This window comes from Stenella coeruleoalba (assembly GCF_951394435.1).
Source record: "Stenella coeruleoalba genome assembly, chromosome: 6".
Lineage (NCBI taxonomy): Eukaryota > Metazoa > Chordata > Mammalia > Artiodactyla > Delphinidae > Stenella > Stenella coeruleoalba.
The window spans coordinates 39,260,437-39,278,171 of record NC_137151.1 but is presented as its reverse complement, the minus strand read 5'-3'; the positions used below and the strand labels follow the sequence as shown (position 1 = coordinate 39,278,171).

Below are 17,735 nucleotides of genomic sequence, written 5' to 3'. Positions count from 1 at the left end.
TTGTAACAAATTCAATAAATACTTTAAAAATTGTCCACATCAAAAAAACTTAAAAAAAAAAAAGAAATGTGACTATCACAAATTTTTTTAAGAAAAAAATTAAAGTGATGGGATTTTAGAGCAAGTATTTTTTTAAGTTTTTAAACATAACTCTTTTTATAACTAATCAATAAATGTATTGTTGAAATGAATAAAACATACAGATTTATCCAAATTCTAATGTGTTTAAATCTTGGAGGAAAGACAGGCGAAGCACAAACTCTTGGATCCTGTTTTGTAGTATTTGTAGTAGTCATGAATAGAGATGATGTAATTCCTGAACCACTTTAGAGCAGGAGACTTAAATAGCATCCATGAATAATAAATAACAGGGTGCATTATCTATGCATTCAGAGGGAAAAGCATAGGGAGAATATCAGGAAAGATTCATATTAGAGTTGGGTTTCATTTGCATTTCTCTGTGAGAAAGAAGAACAAGTCATCATAAGGATCAAGGGCATCTGGCTGGATATCTCAGATGAGGGATGAACACACATTTAGGTGTCAAAACCTGTTTGCTAAAGTTCTATATTATGACCATTATCATTCACTTTCAATTACGTTGTTTTGGTAGGTAGAGAAGGCATGTCTTTCTTTTTTTTTTTTTACACTACAATTTGAGTGATTACGTACTCCAAAATGATCTCTGTAGAAGTTCAACCTATTGAACATGTTTGTTAAATTTGCTTTTTAAAAATAGGAAACATTTACAGTAACAAGTATTATGCTAACTCTAGTGCTCTAAATTTTCTGCTGTCTAAATTAATTTCCTATAAAGTGTTTTACCAAATCAGTTTTATCATGCCATATGCAATAATTAGATTTTGCTTCTTGTTAATATATTGTATCTCTGATTTTTGGTCTCATGTTTATAATTGGCAAAGTGATCATATCATAGTATGCATGGAGATTGATTTTAAATATTAATTTGGGTAAAAGCAGTACCTAATAGTAGAAGACTTGTACAGTAAATACTACTCTGTTTCCAAGGTAATGGTGCAAGTTTTAAATTTTTGCAATATAATTATGTAACTATTTTGTTACCTTTTAAAATATTTTCTTTACCATAGTAACAGAAGAGTGTCAATTCTATTTTAACTGAAACAGAGTTACAAGAGCGTCTGTTTCTATAGATGTTTCAAGAAATAATGGCCAGATATACTAAATTTGGCTATCGTCATTATTCATTCATAAGAATATGAATGTTTGAGTCCTTTGGTATTTTATCAGAAGATATTTATTTTAGTGTGTCCATTGTCCTTTTCTTCAAAATCAGTATGGCTATCTTAGCTTCTCATCCAATAATTTTCAAGATGCTTCATTTTCCAAATGAAAGAAACATTATCTGTTAATAATAACAGTATTATGGAATTTCCTAGTTATAAAGCAAAAACTGTATGCTAGCATAGTGAACACAGCTGGATCTAGCTTTAAGTTTTATTTCTCCCAGGTTATGGTTATTATCCCATAAACTGACAGCAGTCTTAAGTTATCGTCAACATAAACCCATCCACCGAAAGTGTCAACTTAAACAATGAAGTACTAAATTATTGTAGATATTATGGAAGACTCCTTTGATTTCGTTTTTAAATATTTTGTTATGATATGGAATGGCAGATTATAACCCAAGAAACATAAAAATTAGATCTTTTTATGAAACAATTAAAGCCACATAGCAGATAAACAGATTCCAACAGAAAAAATTTAATGACACCTTTTTTGTTCATACTGTTTTCCTAGTTCCCCAGAGTGAGACAATAGGGCGACTTGGATTTTAGCTTTTATGAGATGAGCTTAAGGGTGAAAATGCCATAGCTGTCTAAAATATTGTACAATCTTGCTTCAAAAATGACAGCTCAAATTGTAAGATTAATAAAAATGCAATTGAACCTTTCTATGTCAGATTGCCATTGTGATTTGCATATGTTTTGAATATGCCAATACTACTGACCCCTCTTTCCTTGAGAAGGTGATTTCTGTCACGATATTTAGTGAGGAATAGGGTAAGGATTATTTAAGGGAAGATAAAGATCATTGGAGTATCTAATGCAGTAAAGCGAGTAAACATTTAGAAGGTAGCTTGGGGGTCCTTTCTTATAATGATAGTATGCCAGTTGTCACAGTACCAATTTAGATATGCTGGTTAGTAAGAATGGTAAAGAAGATACAAGTAGACAGATCATTTTCCTGGCTATTACATTTAAGTTCAGCTGAAATCCAATGATCCCAATCATTCTGTTATTGATTGGGAATCAATGTACTAAATCAATGTAAATAAATTAAAATTTATTTAATCATAAGTTTTAGGTCATTAATATCATTTACATTTAAGGTTTATAAAAGTTGTCATTTATACAGAAGAGACATAGATATAGATGCATTTTAAAGTAGAATAGAAAATATAATGTTAAAACTGTGCTGAGCATAATTTTATCTTTAAGATGTCACTTCAGCATAACAAGAAACCATTATGATAGACATTAAAGTAAATGTATGATATGACTGTTTAACAGAAAATAAATTCATCTGCTCATTCATTTATTCAACTCATATTTCTCTAGCATCTAGTGTATATCTGGCACTGTTCTAGGTATAATATAAAAATAAAAGTCACAACCCTTGTCTCCAAGTATTTCACAGTCCAGTGAGTAGGTAGATAAGCAAAAATTATCATATAATACAATAACTCATGAAGTGGAGAAAACAGAAAATGTTTCTATCTCAAATGGGGTCAGTGAAATCTTCCAGGACAAGACTGGTGAAGTAAGAATTAGCCGGGTTATGTGGTACATTTCAGAGCATAAGTCATTTCAGGCAAAAAGAAGAAGCTTTATGGGAAAACAAAGACACATAGGAAAGCAAGGCATATCCAAGGAACTGAAAATAAGTCATACTAAGGGAGTAAATTAAGTATATAAAATTGCAGAACTTTGATACCAGTTCACTTTATAGAGTAAAAAAGAGCTAGGGATAAATCAGAATGTAATACAACACAACAACAACAAAACAAACCTTATGAGGCTTATGGCCTGGGCAAACAGGTAAATAGAAAAATGATTTCCTCAGAATATGAGGAACAGAGGAAAAGGGGCAGATATAAGAAAGGGGAAGGACCTACTGGGATTGGGGGTCCCATATAGTAATAATAATGATAATGATGATCAATATCACTTCTATAGCATTTTATGAATTAGAAAACTATCTCTGTGCTTTATCACTTTAGATGCTTATACTGTTTACTCAGAGTCTCTAAAACAGATATGAGTATTTTTATTATTATACTTTTAGTACAAGTATGAACATTCAGCCTCAGAGTGGCTAAGTGACTTTCTCAGGATCATTTAGGTACTGTAATACAATATTAAACTGGGGATTTAATCCAGTTTCCAAATTTTGGTCAGCTCTTTTCCCTATTACATGTATCACATTAGAGTTTCCAGTAACAAAGTTATCTTGGGTTGTGAGCAGGTTTTCCAAGAGCCATCCAAACAGGGCATAAGAAAAAAAATACTTTTTTTTCCATTTTAACAATTTGCCTTTTTATAAAATTTTAAGTTACTACAGATAATATGAGTTTTTTTGGAAATAAAACTGCCTAATCATTATAAGCATGCATTTTTTTTCAACATCTTTATTGGAGTATAATTGCTTTACAGTGTTGTGTTAGTTTCTGCTGTATAACAAAGTGAATCAGCTATATGCATGCCTTATTTTTAAAACATATTTTTATTTATTTTCCTTTTCTAATACTCTATTAGCAATATCACAAGAAAATAATACTGGGTTCTATTTTGACTTTGAAATACGTTTAATGAGAGTATGTCGAAGGACACTTTATATTCTCAGAATCTCTATCCACTATTGTTAATATGGATATTGGAAGTGCAAATACATTTGGAAAAGACACATTTTGTGCTTCTATATCTTGGCTGATGCTATTCTTACTTTCTACAATGCCCCTGTGCTTTTCCTCCAGTTAGAATAACTTCTTATTTTTTCAACAACAGCAAAAAATAATCACTTCCTCTGTGAAAGTTCCCCAATTGCATCTCAGTAGCCACCACATATTGAACATGTAACATTACGTGACTGTTATTGGTGTACATGTTTCTCTCTCCATCTAGAAAGCGAATTCCTTTAACAGAAAAGCCATGGCTTAATTACTGCTTGTGCCTAACACAGAAACTGTTAAATTTACTGTTGAAGGTAATAATAAATAGGCTACTGGATATACACAAACCATAGGATTGTAGTTTGCAGGGGCATTGCACCTGCATCTATGCAGAAACCAATTTGTTGGTATGTAAACAACCTGCATGTTTCAAAGAGAAGAGTCATAACAAAGGGAACCTTTGTTGTGAGGGAATGAAAATCGTATAAGGAAAGAAAACTCTGTTTTTTATTGCTGTGGGGAAAAACAGAAATATTTCATTAAGCTAACCAGTCACATTAAAAATCCCCACCTTTTTCCTACCAATTTTTAAGCCTATAATCCCATATTTAGGCAAAAACACACAGGGAATGAACATTAAAAATTAATTTTATAGTTCAAAATCAGAAATAATTCCAACTGGAAGAAATTTCTCTAAATATGTTCCCTGAATTCAGGGAAAAAAAAAGTGAAAACTGATAGCAGACTTCTATTTTAATTTGTTTTAAAGAAATAAAATGTATCAGATTCAACTATAAAAGACATCCTCAGGAATCACAAAAGCCTGTTGTTATGGTTACAAGAAGACATTCTTTTATATGTTTACTCTTGGTTATAACTTACAGAATAGCTATTATTTGGAGCTGAGATTTTTCGTATGTGATCTTAGGTAAATTTTACATATTATATGGGTGAAATTCAAGGCTCTCCTTTTGACATTTTCACTGAACTTTTCATTTTTCAGCTTTAATTATTTACAACAAATTTTTTACTTGGATAACATTTGGCAGGTTGCATTTTAGATGTTAAAATGACCAGAATGTCTAGTATGGGCTTTTTGAGAAACTTAAATGTATAGTAATGAGGCTTAATTATGGAAAAGGAAATGAAATTTAGTCATCACAAGTTAGCTACCCATAAGGAGAGATGCACAGTAATTTCTGTGCTTATGAAGGCTCATTTATACTGAGTACAGTTAAACTATGCTTTCCTTCAATACAGTAAAACATTTTTATAATATTCTTCTAATTGATGGGTACTTAAATAGGCAAATCAGGTAATAACACACATGATAAAATCCAGGCAAATCATGTAATAACATACATACCATCCAGATGCAGTAATTTATTAGACAGTTATCACTAAACCAATATGAATGCATATATTGTGTAGCTAGTGCAAGTAAAATAATAATAGTTAATATTTGCTGAATACTTAACTACATGTTCATAAATGTTCCAAGTTTGTTCCCTGTGTTCTCTCTTTTAATCCTTACAGGACTCTGTGAGTAGAAACTATTATTATCACTTTTGAACGTATGAGTAAATCCAGGCTCAGGGGAGGCTAACTAAAGTGCCAAGTTCACATGGGTGGACCTGGAATATGAACCCAAGTAACCTGTTTTTAGGCCTTTTTTGCTTTTAAGACTCTGCATAGTGTTGCTTAGAAAAAAAAAAAAAAAAGCTAGACAACATTATTAATGGAATATGAGTTTTATCTTAAATATAAAAAAATACATTTAAAAAAAGCTAGTCTATAAATCTAGAGACCTGAGCCCTTGTTCCAGCTTTATCACTATCATAACAGACTAGGACAAAGCTCATAATATTTTATGGTCTCAGTTTGTCAGTGAAATGAAGGCCTGAAACTACATGATCTTCAAGACCTGTTGCAGCATTAAAATCTTTAAGTTATACTTTATTCTAAATTCTGAAAGAGATAAAAGATCATTGTTATCAAGAAATTTATAAGGTAGTTAATGAAGATAAGATTTTTCATGCTTTTTTCCATCTGGGTAAAATTGTCATTCCTTCTTTTGTGCCTCCATGGTAAAGTAGTTTTATCATAACATGCTTTAATTTTTTCATTTGTTTTACATTCACCTCTACTGTATTCACTGAGAGATCTTTGATGGCAAAAATCATATCTGTTTACCTCTGTGTTCCCAGTACTAAGCAATGTCTGACACATATTATATAGCCTCAGTGAATCATTGTTTCAAGATATGTTTCTCAATCCACTTAAGCACGGCTTTGGGGTTTATCAGAGATGTTTCACCAACTGATTTATTGAGTTAGGTTCTCTGATTCTGAAGCCTGAGAACCTACATCATTACTGCTTTGTGGGTTCCTATGTGCATGATATATGTGTTGTTCAGTTATACATGTGATAAAGAAATTCTGTAGACCGGAAGGTGCTAAAGCACAGTTTCCTAAAGTGTGTTTCCTAGGAACTGCTCTAGGAAAATAAATGTAGTTACCCAAAACTATGTGATAAACAAAGGATATTTTAGCTCCCTCTTAGAGAGTCATTATATCATATAGCATATTAAAAGCTCTGAAGAATCCTATAATTAACAAGATGATGCTTACTTTGCTTAACAAACCATTTCTCAAATATATATAATCTTGTAACCTACCTTGAAAAACATGAACTGACACAAATCAGAGAAGAGTTTGTGGAGAACAGAGGGGACACTGAATAACGTCTGAATCATAATATCTGTATTGAAGAGGCAGGAGCAAGGCAAATGATATGATAAAAGCAAAAAAGTGAAAATGTAGGACTATAAATACTCCAACTAGACCTCAGTTCATACATTTCAATAGTGGGAAGTAAATTGGAAAAGTCTGTTTCTAGTAATGAAGAATTTGAGTGTCAGGGTGAGGATTTCAGACCTCAAACTCTCAGTGAACTTATTGGGAGTGATGTAACAGATGTTGGACTCCATGAAATATGCTCTTCCTCTTCTTTGTGGTATCTTGGTTCAAGATGATGATAAGATTAGCCAAATAAAATGTTCAGAATACAAACAAAAGATATTTGCTATTACATGGAGCTCAGACCATTTGAAATTCATAATTTACTTAATGACCTCAAAAACATTACTATTGACCTCTAAGAATCTGCAGTACTTGTTAATAGTACTGCAGATTTAATGGAGGAAATTATTTTTCACTTTTGGAATTTACTTAATTTTATATGATTTTAATTAACTTAAATTTAAAGAGTCACAATTGGCTGGTGGCTACCACACTGAACAATGAACATTCAAGAAAATATAATGTACTTCTCCGTAATTCATTTTTAATTTTTCATAGGTAAAACACAAAAGAAAAAAAAATATTTAGATAGTTTTATTCCTCTAACATTATAGATGCATTTTGAAGGTTTACCTCTTTAGTTTTGGGCATCTATTATTTGTTAACACTTGCAGAAATGTTATATACATATGAGTTGTATACTAAAGGAAACATATGTTTAAAATTATATGGATATTTCAAAGTGTACTACATGTTTTAAAAAAAAGCATAAGAAAAGTTTGCATTGAAGTATGCTTCTTACAAGCTGCAATTAGAGAGATACAAGAATTAATTTGGGAATAGCTAAGCAAATAAGAGAAATACTGTAAGATGTTTTACTCCCTGAGTGTCTATAAACAACGTGGCTATTGATTTTCTTTTCTAGGTATTTATATTGGATTGACTGCTGTGAGTATCCTCACATTGGACGTGTTGGAATGGATGGAACCAATCAGAGTGTTGTCGTAGAAACCAAGATTTCTAGACCTATGGCACTAACAATAGATTATGTCAACCATAGACTCTACTGGGCTGATGAAAATCATATTGAATTTAGCAACATGGATGGATCTCACAGACATAAAGGTTGGTCCCATAGCACAAATGATTCAGTATTTCACCAGTGCATAAAATAGTCATTTAGGAAAAAAAATATATATATATATATATATATATATATTTATTTATTTATTTTATATACTTTCATCAAATACATTTCTTAATTTAAGATTACATTATTATATTCCTTTGTGACAATATTGGTAAATAAGAATTAGATATATTTATTCAGACCTTCTATAGTCATACATAAAATCACTTTGACATTGTCAATGTTTTCTCTAATTGTACTTTTCTAAATAGTTTTTATAGTAAATGAATGATATTTTTATAAGTTAATATATACATATATCCTAATTGAACTGAAACAGAATACTTGCTTATAAAAATAAGGTTATTATTGCAATCTGATAGGTTTCTTTTTTTAAATACTAAGTGAAAGTATAATTCTTTAAAGACAGTGAAGTAATACTTAAAAGTTATCAGTTAGACTACATACATGATTAAATTTATTGTTATGTAATCAACAGCATCAACAAAAAGTAACATGAAAAACAGCTTTCAAATTAGAGTAACGTTTAGGAAATTATTTGAATATAAATTCTATAGGTACTTTATTTTTCTATTTTTTATAACTCTGAGTAGATTATAAGACTCTAAATATAAAACAAATGAAGGAAGCAATTTGATATGGCGGAGGTAATGCTAGAATTAGGGATGGGCAAAAAGTCTTAGAGGAAAAAATAGCTGAGGATGAGGGAATTAACAAGAGCAAAGGAGAAGGACATAATAAAAAAGAATGGGATCCAGGTGAAGATGACATGAATATAACAGAAACCACAAACAATTCATGAACACTCAAAATATTTTAGATGCAGGTAGCTTTTTAAAGATTAGGTTTTTCCCAGAATGAAGAAGAGGAACAAATTTTTATTAATCTGTAGTGACTTAATGTCACCTTTGTTATTAGGTGTTTTCATCTTCAAATACCTTGTAAAGTACTGAGAGACTGTAAAGTTTCACTGAGAGATCCCAAGTAAAGCCATACATTTGTATGGCTTAGCTTAAGAGATTGCTTTCTTCTCTGGCAGTAAGCTTAGATCAAAACCCCTGGAAGAAGGAAAGAGGTGAAATGACAAGGAAGAGAGAATTATTGATAATTTAATCCTGTCAGGTGAAGCCCTTTAAATGTATGCCAGTGTAGAGAAGAATGAAGCCACTGAATTTTAAAAAATTAAAAACTAACAGTGGGAAGGGGCAAGTGGAATTAGGGGATTAAGAGTTACAAACTCCTATGTGTAAAATAAAACAGCTACAAGGATATATTTTTACAGCACAGGGAATATAGTCAAAATTTTATAACAATTTTAAATGGAGTATAATCTATTAAACTATTGAATCACTGTGTTGTACACCTGAAACTAACATAATATTGTAAATCAAGTATACCTTAATAAAAATAAATTTAAAAAAATAAATAATAAAGGAGGTATACATCACTGAAGTCACATCACTCCTTAACTCTGCCCAAGTTTCTCTCAGTTGTTGTTTAAATAAATATGTCTAACTAAAAATGCCAACAGAAAGCTTTTAGAGGTGCTTTTTTAAGGGTGGGAACATTGAAGTATGACAAGTGTCGGATGAGTCGCTTATTTAGGTGTTGGCATTCCAATTATAAAGAAACTCATCAGGATGCAATTGGAATGAAGAGTTTTTTAAAGATCACTTTAGGGTTTTAATTACAGCAAAAGCAATGTTGTCAAATCAAAATTACACTTAGCATTCAGCAGTTATATCTCCTTTGAAGAATCAATAATGAAATGTTCTGCAACTTTTGTAGATGATATAATTGAGTTTTATTGTAGCAATCAGTATTTTCACCACATAACCATTTTTAGCATGTATTTTTAGCGTGCTAAGTTGTTGTGAATGTATTACTTTGTGCTAAAATTTCACTGTACAATAAAATTTAAACAATTTTTGGTTAGATAGGTAAATATTTAAAATATATTCTAGCATCAAATATTTGCCTATTTTTGTTTGAGCCTTTTGTTTGAATAACAAAAACTAGTTAAAAATGTCCATTAGAAACTATTGATTCCATCCCTCCCCATTATTTTAAAATTATGTCAGATATGTGGATGACTAATGCTTTGAAAACTTAATACAAAATTGAATGCATGTAAATTAAGTGTCTTTCAATCACAGTACTGGTGATGACTTTGGGTAGATGGACATAGATAGCAAGGAGAAGTGAAACTAAATTTACTGAAGAGTAAAATATTTGGCTGAAAGATATTCAGGCATGATGTTATTAACATTTAAAAATCTGATTTTTGAAAATACTTTGAGGCTCAAGGAGGGAGAAAAGGAAAGTAAAAGAGTTCCTGCCTTCAGAAATATTTTCTCCTGAAGGCTTTTTCAGAAAGACTAATGAAAAATTCACTAAGTGTCTTATTAGGCATCTGTCAATATCTGAATGCAAGCCAGTAATTACCTGGTAGTTACTAATGAGCTACTAACTGTACACAGCCTGACTTACGCCAATTTCACAACCAATGAAAAAAGAGTCATTCATTTGCAATGTCTGTAAAGAGGAATAGGATTTTTTTACTCCTTGCATTGTCCCCATAAAGACATAAAAAAAGCTGTGGTTTTCTAGTTGCATATTTGGAGGTGGAAAATGAGACTATTATAACATTAGTAACTTTTGTATTAGTTTGGCCACTGACCTCTCTTCTCTCTTAACCAGACTAGTATTATTGTTCTCATTTATTCTTTTTATTAAAACTAGAGCCAGAGCTCATCAAAAGAATGGGATATGCCAGTCATGACAAAGTAATCTGAGAGTATAAAGGGTGTATGAAAATTTCAGAATTACGTTTTTCTTTTAATAAGTCAAAGTTTAATAATGGAGAAAAAACTAAACCATGAGTATCACTTTACAGTTTAGAAGGTTTTTTCCCCCAAACATGTTGTGGTTTAAACCATACAGCATTTCCATAAATGAAGCATTATTTTATTACTTGCCCAGCCTAAGAATTTAAAAGATCTGAGTTCTGTGCCTAAGCGATAGATCAGATTACCTCTGAGGACCATGTAACTGGAAAATTGCTTGAGAACTTACATCCGTCTTTCTCTGCTACCTCTTCTACCCCAACCCACCTTCTTAACAAGTCCAAGCACTACATCGTAAAATTTAAAAAAAAGAGAATTAGTCAATTTGCTATCTTGGGAACATTTAGGTGTAATCTTAGTTACATGAATCTTTCCCTAATGCCTGTGTATATTATTCTACTGGTTTTTACTCCAATAATTATATAATAATATGATATAATAATACTGTAGAATAGTATGCATACTACTGGATAACTGAGAGAGACAGTTAAATCACAGTTTCATTGTTCATTTTTTAAATTTCTCTGATTTCTTTTTTTTTAGATCTTCCCATTCATTCCTTCATTCATTCAACAAACATTTACTGTTGTCTCTTTCTGTGCCATGCATTATGTGAGGCCCTGGAGTTACAAAGCTGAATAAGTCCCTGCCTTCAAAGCACCTATAGTTTAGTGGGGGGAAGAGACTGATATGAAGGTAAAAACATAAATTAGATTGGTGTTAGCAGTATATGTACAGTATTGCCAAAATGCAGGCTGGATTAGGGAAGTGTTTGGTGAAGTGATGGGATCTTTGAAAAATCTGAAAGATGTAGGACAAGCTCTCCATATGGGGAAATGAAGGAAGGATTCATCACACAGAGGGAACAGCATGTGCAAAAATGTAATAGAGTCTTGAAACAGTATGGGGTTTACACAATTTGTAAACTGGAAGTTGTGTAAGAGGAAGATAATGACACTAGATGAACAAGGGCAAATTGGGGCCAGATTGTGACAGGCCTTGTATGTTAAGTAATTTGGAATTTATCATATAGGTCATAGGGAGACATTGATGGCATTTAGTTGATAGAGTGCTGTTATTAGATTTGACAACAGCATGGAAAATGAAAGACCCTGGAAGGGCAACCAATTTAGAGGCTGTTAAAATATTTTAGGAGAAAACACTTGAAGTGATTATAGCTGTGGGAATGGGGATAAAATGTTACATTCAATAGTTATTTAGCAGAATAAAGAGGAAAGATCTGTAAACTTAAAACAGCAGAAATATTGGTGGTTGAGCTGCAAATATTAAGTGAATGATTTATATTATTATCTACTTAGCCAGGGGGAAATAACTCACAGTTTGGATAACTTATGAATTTCAAATATATTTGTACATTTTTTAAAGAAATAAAAAGTACTAGACTAAGCATAACTTAGAGATTCTTCTTGAAAAGCTCTGTCTTGATGAGAGGTACATTTATTTAACAAAAGGGTCAACATCAAAGAAATTCTAAGGATATGGTTAAACATTCTTTATCATATATTTACCTAAAAAGCCTTTCTGAATACCTGATAATTTACCTAGAAGAAAGATTGCAAATGAGTGAATCTCTCTCCTCCTACTATTCCTTGAGATATAAAATAGGTCCAGTGAGAAACTTGGCATTTCAAAATGTTCTCCAGATTGAAATGCTCAGTTTTTAAGTTTAAATCTGTCTTTATACAGAAACAGAATGATTCTAAATATATTCTAAACACAATGATTCTAAATAATATTCTTCTTCTTGTAGGCCTATATTTTTGGGACTGATTTCTTACCACCCCCAAACCACAGTCCTCCTCAGAGAATTTTAGGCTTTGATGTTGGATAAGAAGTTCTAAAACTTTGTTGGAGCACAAATCTTTGAGTAAAAGGATCTTCTCAGACTGGAGAAAGAAAACCCTTAGCATCTTAAAAGAAGCTTGGGGAACCTAAGAATGAGGGTGGGTTGGGGTGGGATCCACTGTTAGAAAGCTTTTTCACCCTGAAATGTATGTGTAGCTTCACTGGGTCTCAGTTGCCTCATCCATAGAAATAAGGGTATTGGAAAAAATGTCATCAAAGGGGAATTCCAGAACTAAAATTCTAAGTCTCCCAGTTAGGTGGATCACTTTAGAATTTTTGCCAAATCCCAAAGTTTTAATTTCAGGTTAGTCTCCAATTTATTTACAAATAAATCTGTAATAACCAGATTTATTTCCTTAGTTAAAATCTCAAATCACCTATCCAGTCCTCAGTTCTCCCTGATTATTACTGCAAAAGTTATTAATATCTTTTAAAGTTGAGTACTTGTGAACTTACCAAATCAATGAGAGAAGAAAACATATGTTCTTGAGCATGATGTTGTATTAGATGTTTTGCATGTATGATTTATTATTATTATTGGCTTTCAGTGGAAATTTTCTTAGCTTAATACTGTGGTTCCAAGAACTGGAACCATCCCCTTATAAACTCATACTTTTATTAGAAGCCTACTGTGTTCAAGAAACTGCTTGATGCAATACATGCTTTTTTAGCCATTCCATCAGTGAACACTATGAGATGTGTCATTAAAGCCATTTTGCAACAAGGAAATAAGTTTGAAGAGATTAAATAATTTGTCCAAAGTCAAATAGCTCATAGTTAGAATTTGAACCCAGATCTAACTGGTTCCAAAGCCTCTTCCATTCTCCACAAGGCCCCCTTGTTTTTGAAAAGATGACTAACTGAAGATTTTTCTGTCTGCTTGTTATAGTTTCTAATAGCAACAATTATAGCATAAACACACACCTATATATATAAAGGTATATCCATACTTGAACTTTTTCAGATTAATGTAAATAGTAGACATAGATAAATTGCAAAATATATGAGAAATAAATAAACAAAAAACGTAAGCCATTGGAATATAATTACTGTAAATAAAAGAGTATAGCTCATTAAATCCAGTTTTTGTGTGTGTTTGTTTATTTGAAGGTGTGAAGAGAACAATCATGTTGCTTAAAAATGTACACCTTGCTTTAGTGGGACATTTTGATATTTCTGTTGGCTCTTTCCAAACTAACTTTATCTCCTGCCTATGGGAAAACTTCTACTCTTATTTGAAAATTTATGTCACGGAATTCCTGAAATTTGAACACAGCAAAGATCCTTTTTTATTAATTTTATGCATCATGAAAGTATAGCCTTCTCTAATGAAATGTTTATAAAATAGGTTACATTTTATAGACATTTCTGAGAAAAATTTCAGCCCTAACTCTGCATATCTTGCTTAACTTAGAGATTTTGTTTTCCATTTAATGAAAAGAAAATTAAATACCAGAAAATTCTATTTAGATCACAATTTCATTTTGACTGCTTGTATCAAAGCACATAAATTCAGATTGATTTTTCCTCATTTTTTTGTGAGTTGCCATTGAACTTGAGATAGAGAGGTAGTTTTTTGACAAAAAGACTGAAAATACTGTGTAAACTGTAATAACAAAAGGGTGAGCTAAGAAAAACATTGCTTGACCTTGAGTTTTAAAATTTATTTCTTCTAGTACTTTTTTTTTTCAGAATATTCTTCGAGTCACTGAATGATTTAACCTTGTGTTAAATCAGTCGGCTATCTACATATTTTATCCAGCACACTGGAAAAATATACACTCACAACTGCTAATTTCTCAGAAAAGTAATCATTGGGTATGATTCTAAACTATAGCTTATCACTGAACTTTTATTTTGTGGAAAAATTCTTTAAAGTTTCATGCTATTATGTTGACTTTGACTCTTCATTTGTTTCTATACTCCTAGACCTGAAGATACTCATATTGAAGTGTCAGTATTGTATTGACAGTCCAACACTTTAGTTTGTTTATTGCTCTGGGAATCTAGTTTGTGTTGTGAGGAGGCAGTTCTGTGCTTGGATTTAAAATCCAAATCATAACTCATGCAGTGATCATCTAATCAATGTTGGGAAAAGAATCCAGATCTCAGTGTGCTACTGGTGAAATAGCAAAGATATATTTAGCGGGTTTTGTTCTAAGGGGGAAAAACACACTGAAAAAGACAAAGGGAGTACTTTGTGCTCCTGTATCCTGAAAGTCAGTAGCTGTTGCATTTAGGTCTTTAGAAAATGTAAATATCCACCAAAGCCCACTGAAAAAAGAGAGAGAATCTAATAAACACCACCGTCCAATTTTACAATATTCTAGAGTGTTTCTTTCTTGATAAGATATTGCATTTTAGTACTTTTGAAAAAAAATTTCCTATCATTCACAGTCCGTTACAAACAGTTGACTTCACAGGCTATTTTATGCCAATGGTGTTGATGTGCTGCTGTTTACAATACAATAAAAGTTAATGGAAGGGAGCAAAATAAAATTCAGTTACTATAGAAATGTTCCTGAACCAGTCAAATAAATTGAAATTAACTGCCATTTATGAAAAGTTTTAGAATTTCAGTGTCAATCATATCTTTTATTTTTGTCCCTTGAATAGAACATGTTACGTTAAATTGTGTATATGTCTAAACAGGTTATTATTTTGCAAATGTCACATGCATTCCATATACTTTTTAAAATATAAATTTAAAGAATTACCCTATATGAGTTTTCAGCCACTTTCAACAGTGTTATCCGTCCCAAATATGACATGGTGCAGCATTGGGAATTAGTAGCTTTAGTTTTTGGTTAGGTTACTCTCTAATTTAGGCAAGTTGCTTTGCCACACTATAGTTCAAAATTCTTACCCACAAAATAGGACTTCTAATCAATCAGTGATTTTTTAACATTTCTTAAAGGAATTGACTGAGGTTGGAACTGGGGGAGAGGAAGACTGTTCATTCAGTTCACTCACTTATCCCTAGTTATTCCTAGGAGTACTAGAACACGTTTGAAAATGCTTGTAATATGTTACACTCTTTTCTGTTTTTATTCTAGAAGCATATTTATAATTATAGGAATGTGGGACAACCAGATACTAAATTCATGTAAATGGCTCTACTTGATATCTGTTCCAAAGGCAAAGGGCTTTTCAAAGTCTTCAGCTTTCATTAGGACGCTCTAACAAACACATTCCTAATGCATATGTATGTAGAATGTCATAACTTATATTTAGTACTGATGGTCAGCTCTGAAAGTACATTTCCAAGTATCTATGAAGGTTTGTATCACCAGTAGAAAAGTCCAGAGAGTTTCAAAGCAACTGGAATATATCTTTACCAAGTGCATGAAACAGTGTTGTTTTGTTTACTTCAGAGATTGAAGAGCAGTGTCATCATCAAGAGACGATATTTATAGGCACAGTTTAGTTTTCAAAGTAAATGAACTATAATTTACATTGTAAACTTATAAATACTGCTATTCATTAGCAGAAATACTCTTTTTAGATATTAAATATGAAAGTGGCCATATATGACCTTATATTATGAATAATTTAAAGATATGTGAGGGAAGGGAAGGGATTAAATTATATGAAGTTGAATATTCCTAATCTATGTAGAGAGTGTATATGATTTGAGGTGACAAGGTAGACAAAAAAAGGCAAGGAATACCAGAAAAGGGTAGGCAAAGGATGCCTTCTGTCTTTTAATAATGGCTTTAATTTAAAGAAGAGCTCTAAATAATTTCTATATTTTGCCATCATACATTACATTTATTTCAAAAAGTTTCACATTTAAGTGTCCCAGTGTAAACTACTGCATTAAGGAAGGACATGTAACTTTTGTCTGGACATTTGATCAGTGTCGGTATTCCAAAGGCAGCCTCATATAATAGACACTCAAGTAGCATCAGCTCATATCTGCTATGTACTCTGACATATGCTGAATGGAAGACCTTTATTTTTCCTCCTCTTTAAGGTTTCAGTGATGGATGAACTTTTTGAAAGATCATACTTTTTATTGGAAAAAATAACTTTTGAACATTTTATCATCATGTTTGGTGATACTGACTATTCTTAGTGTTTCTACCATTTGATAATGTTTTTATTGATTTTGAACAATGGATTTTGGATCCATATGCCTGAAATTTTATTTGTAGTACTGTTTCCATTAAGCAGGGTTGTATTAAAGAGTAGGCAGGAAAAAATGTTCACGTAGGCAAATGTTAAATGGAATATTTTGTAGCCTGTTGTAGATGGTTCTGAGGAAATAATTATTTTAAAAAAATCTTCTGCAAACAGTAACACTGAAGGGGATGCCCAATTACGGACAAAGAACAAATGTTCTTGGCACTTAAGTTACATAAAGCATACTCTTTTTGATGGGGCATTTGTAACTAAAGCTGCTGACTCAGCAGTCATTCTCTGGAAATTAGTATACTATGGCCATTTTCCCTTCAACCCACTCTTCTCCATTACTCTCTATAAACTAGAAACCATTATTCACCCACGTACTCACCACTGTCATGAATCTTCCACTTTCTTGACATGTTAGATCACTTTCTTCCATCATCTAATTTTATCATGTTACACTCCTTTTGTAGCCTTTGATTAATCTCACCTCATTTTTTGAATGCTAATTGTTTTTCTTTGTTTTATATCTTCCTTTTTGGTTTTCATGTTCTACTACTTTAATTCCTGGCTTCTCTACATACCGTATTGTAAATTAGACTTCTAGAAAGATATCAGGGAAAATTGTTAGTGTCAAGGTCTCTCAGAATAGAGGATTAGTGAGGATCCTGATCTTCTCTTCTGAAGACAGAAGTTTCAGTCAGGCTAAATAGTTTTCACAGTACTGCCTAGGGAATGGCTGTCATTGGTGGTTTTTGATCAAGGAAGAGAGATGCGAGATAGAAGAAATATTGGAAATATTTACTGGAGGGAGTTCTAGTTATTCTATCTTTGCCTCTTTGCCATGCTCTGTATGCTAGAAGGCGTACTTCTGTGGACTGCATCACCCCAGCTCTTTTACCTTCCAGCCTCAGATTGGATTTAAACCATGGGAAGCATTGGCAGGAGATTAGACAATGGAGGAAGCAAGAGGCCAGAATATTTATTTATCCCCTTTCCCTCCATGACCAACT

General features: G+C 32.0%; 1 protein-coding gene across 9 annotated transcripts in view; it reads left to right on the top strand.

Moving 5' to 3' along the window:
* Window positions 1–17,735, top strand: part of LRP1B (LDL receptor related protein 1B) — a 1,831,517-nt gene that overhangs the window by 1,591,240 nt on the left and 222,542 nt on the right. For all 9 annotated transcript variants that reach the window (XR_013828854.1, XM_079925113.1, XM_079925117.1 and 6 more), the window contains one exon: window positions 7,658–7,857. Coding sequence is in view for 8 of the 9 variants with exons in the window: in XM_079925113.1 (XP_079781239.1) it covers window positions 7,658–7,857 (200 nt within the window). In the remaining variant the exon portion in view is untranslated. The remainder of the gene's footprint in view (window positions 1–7,657; window positions 7,858–17,735) is intronic.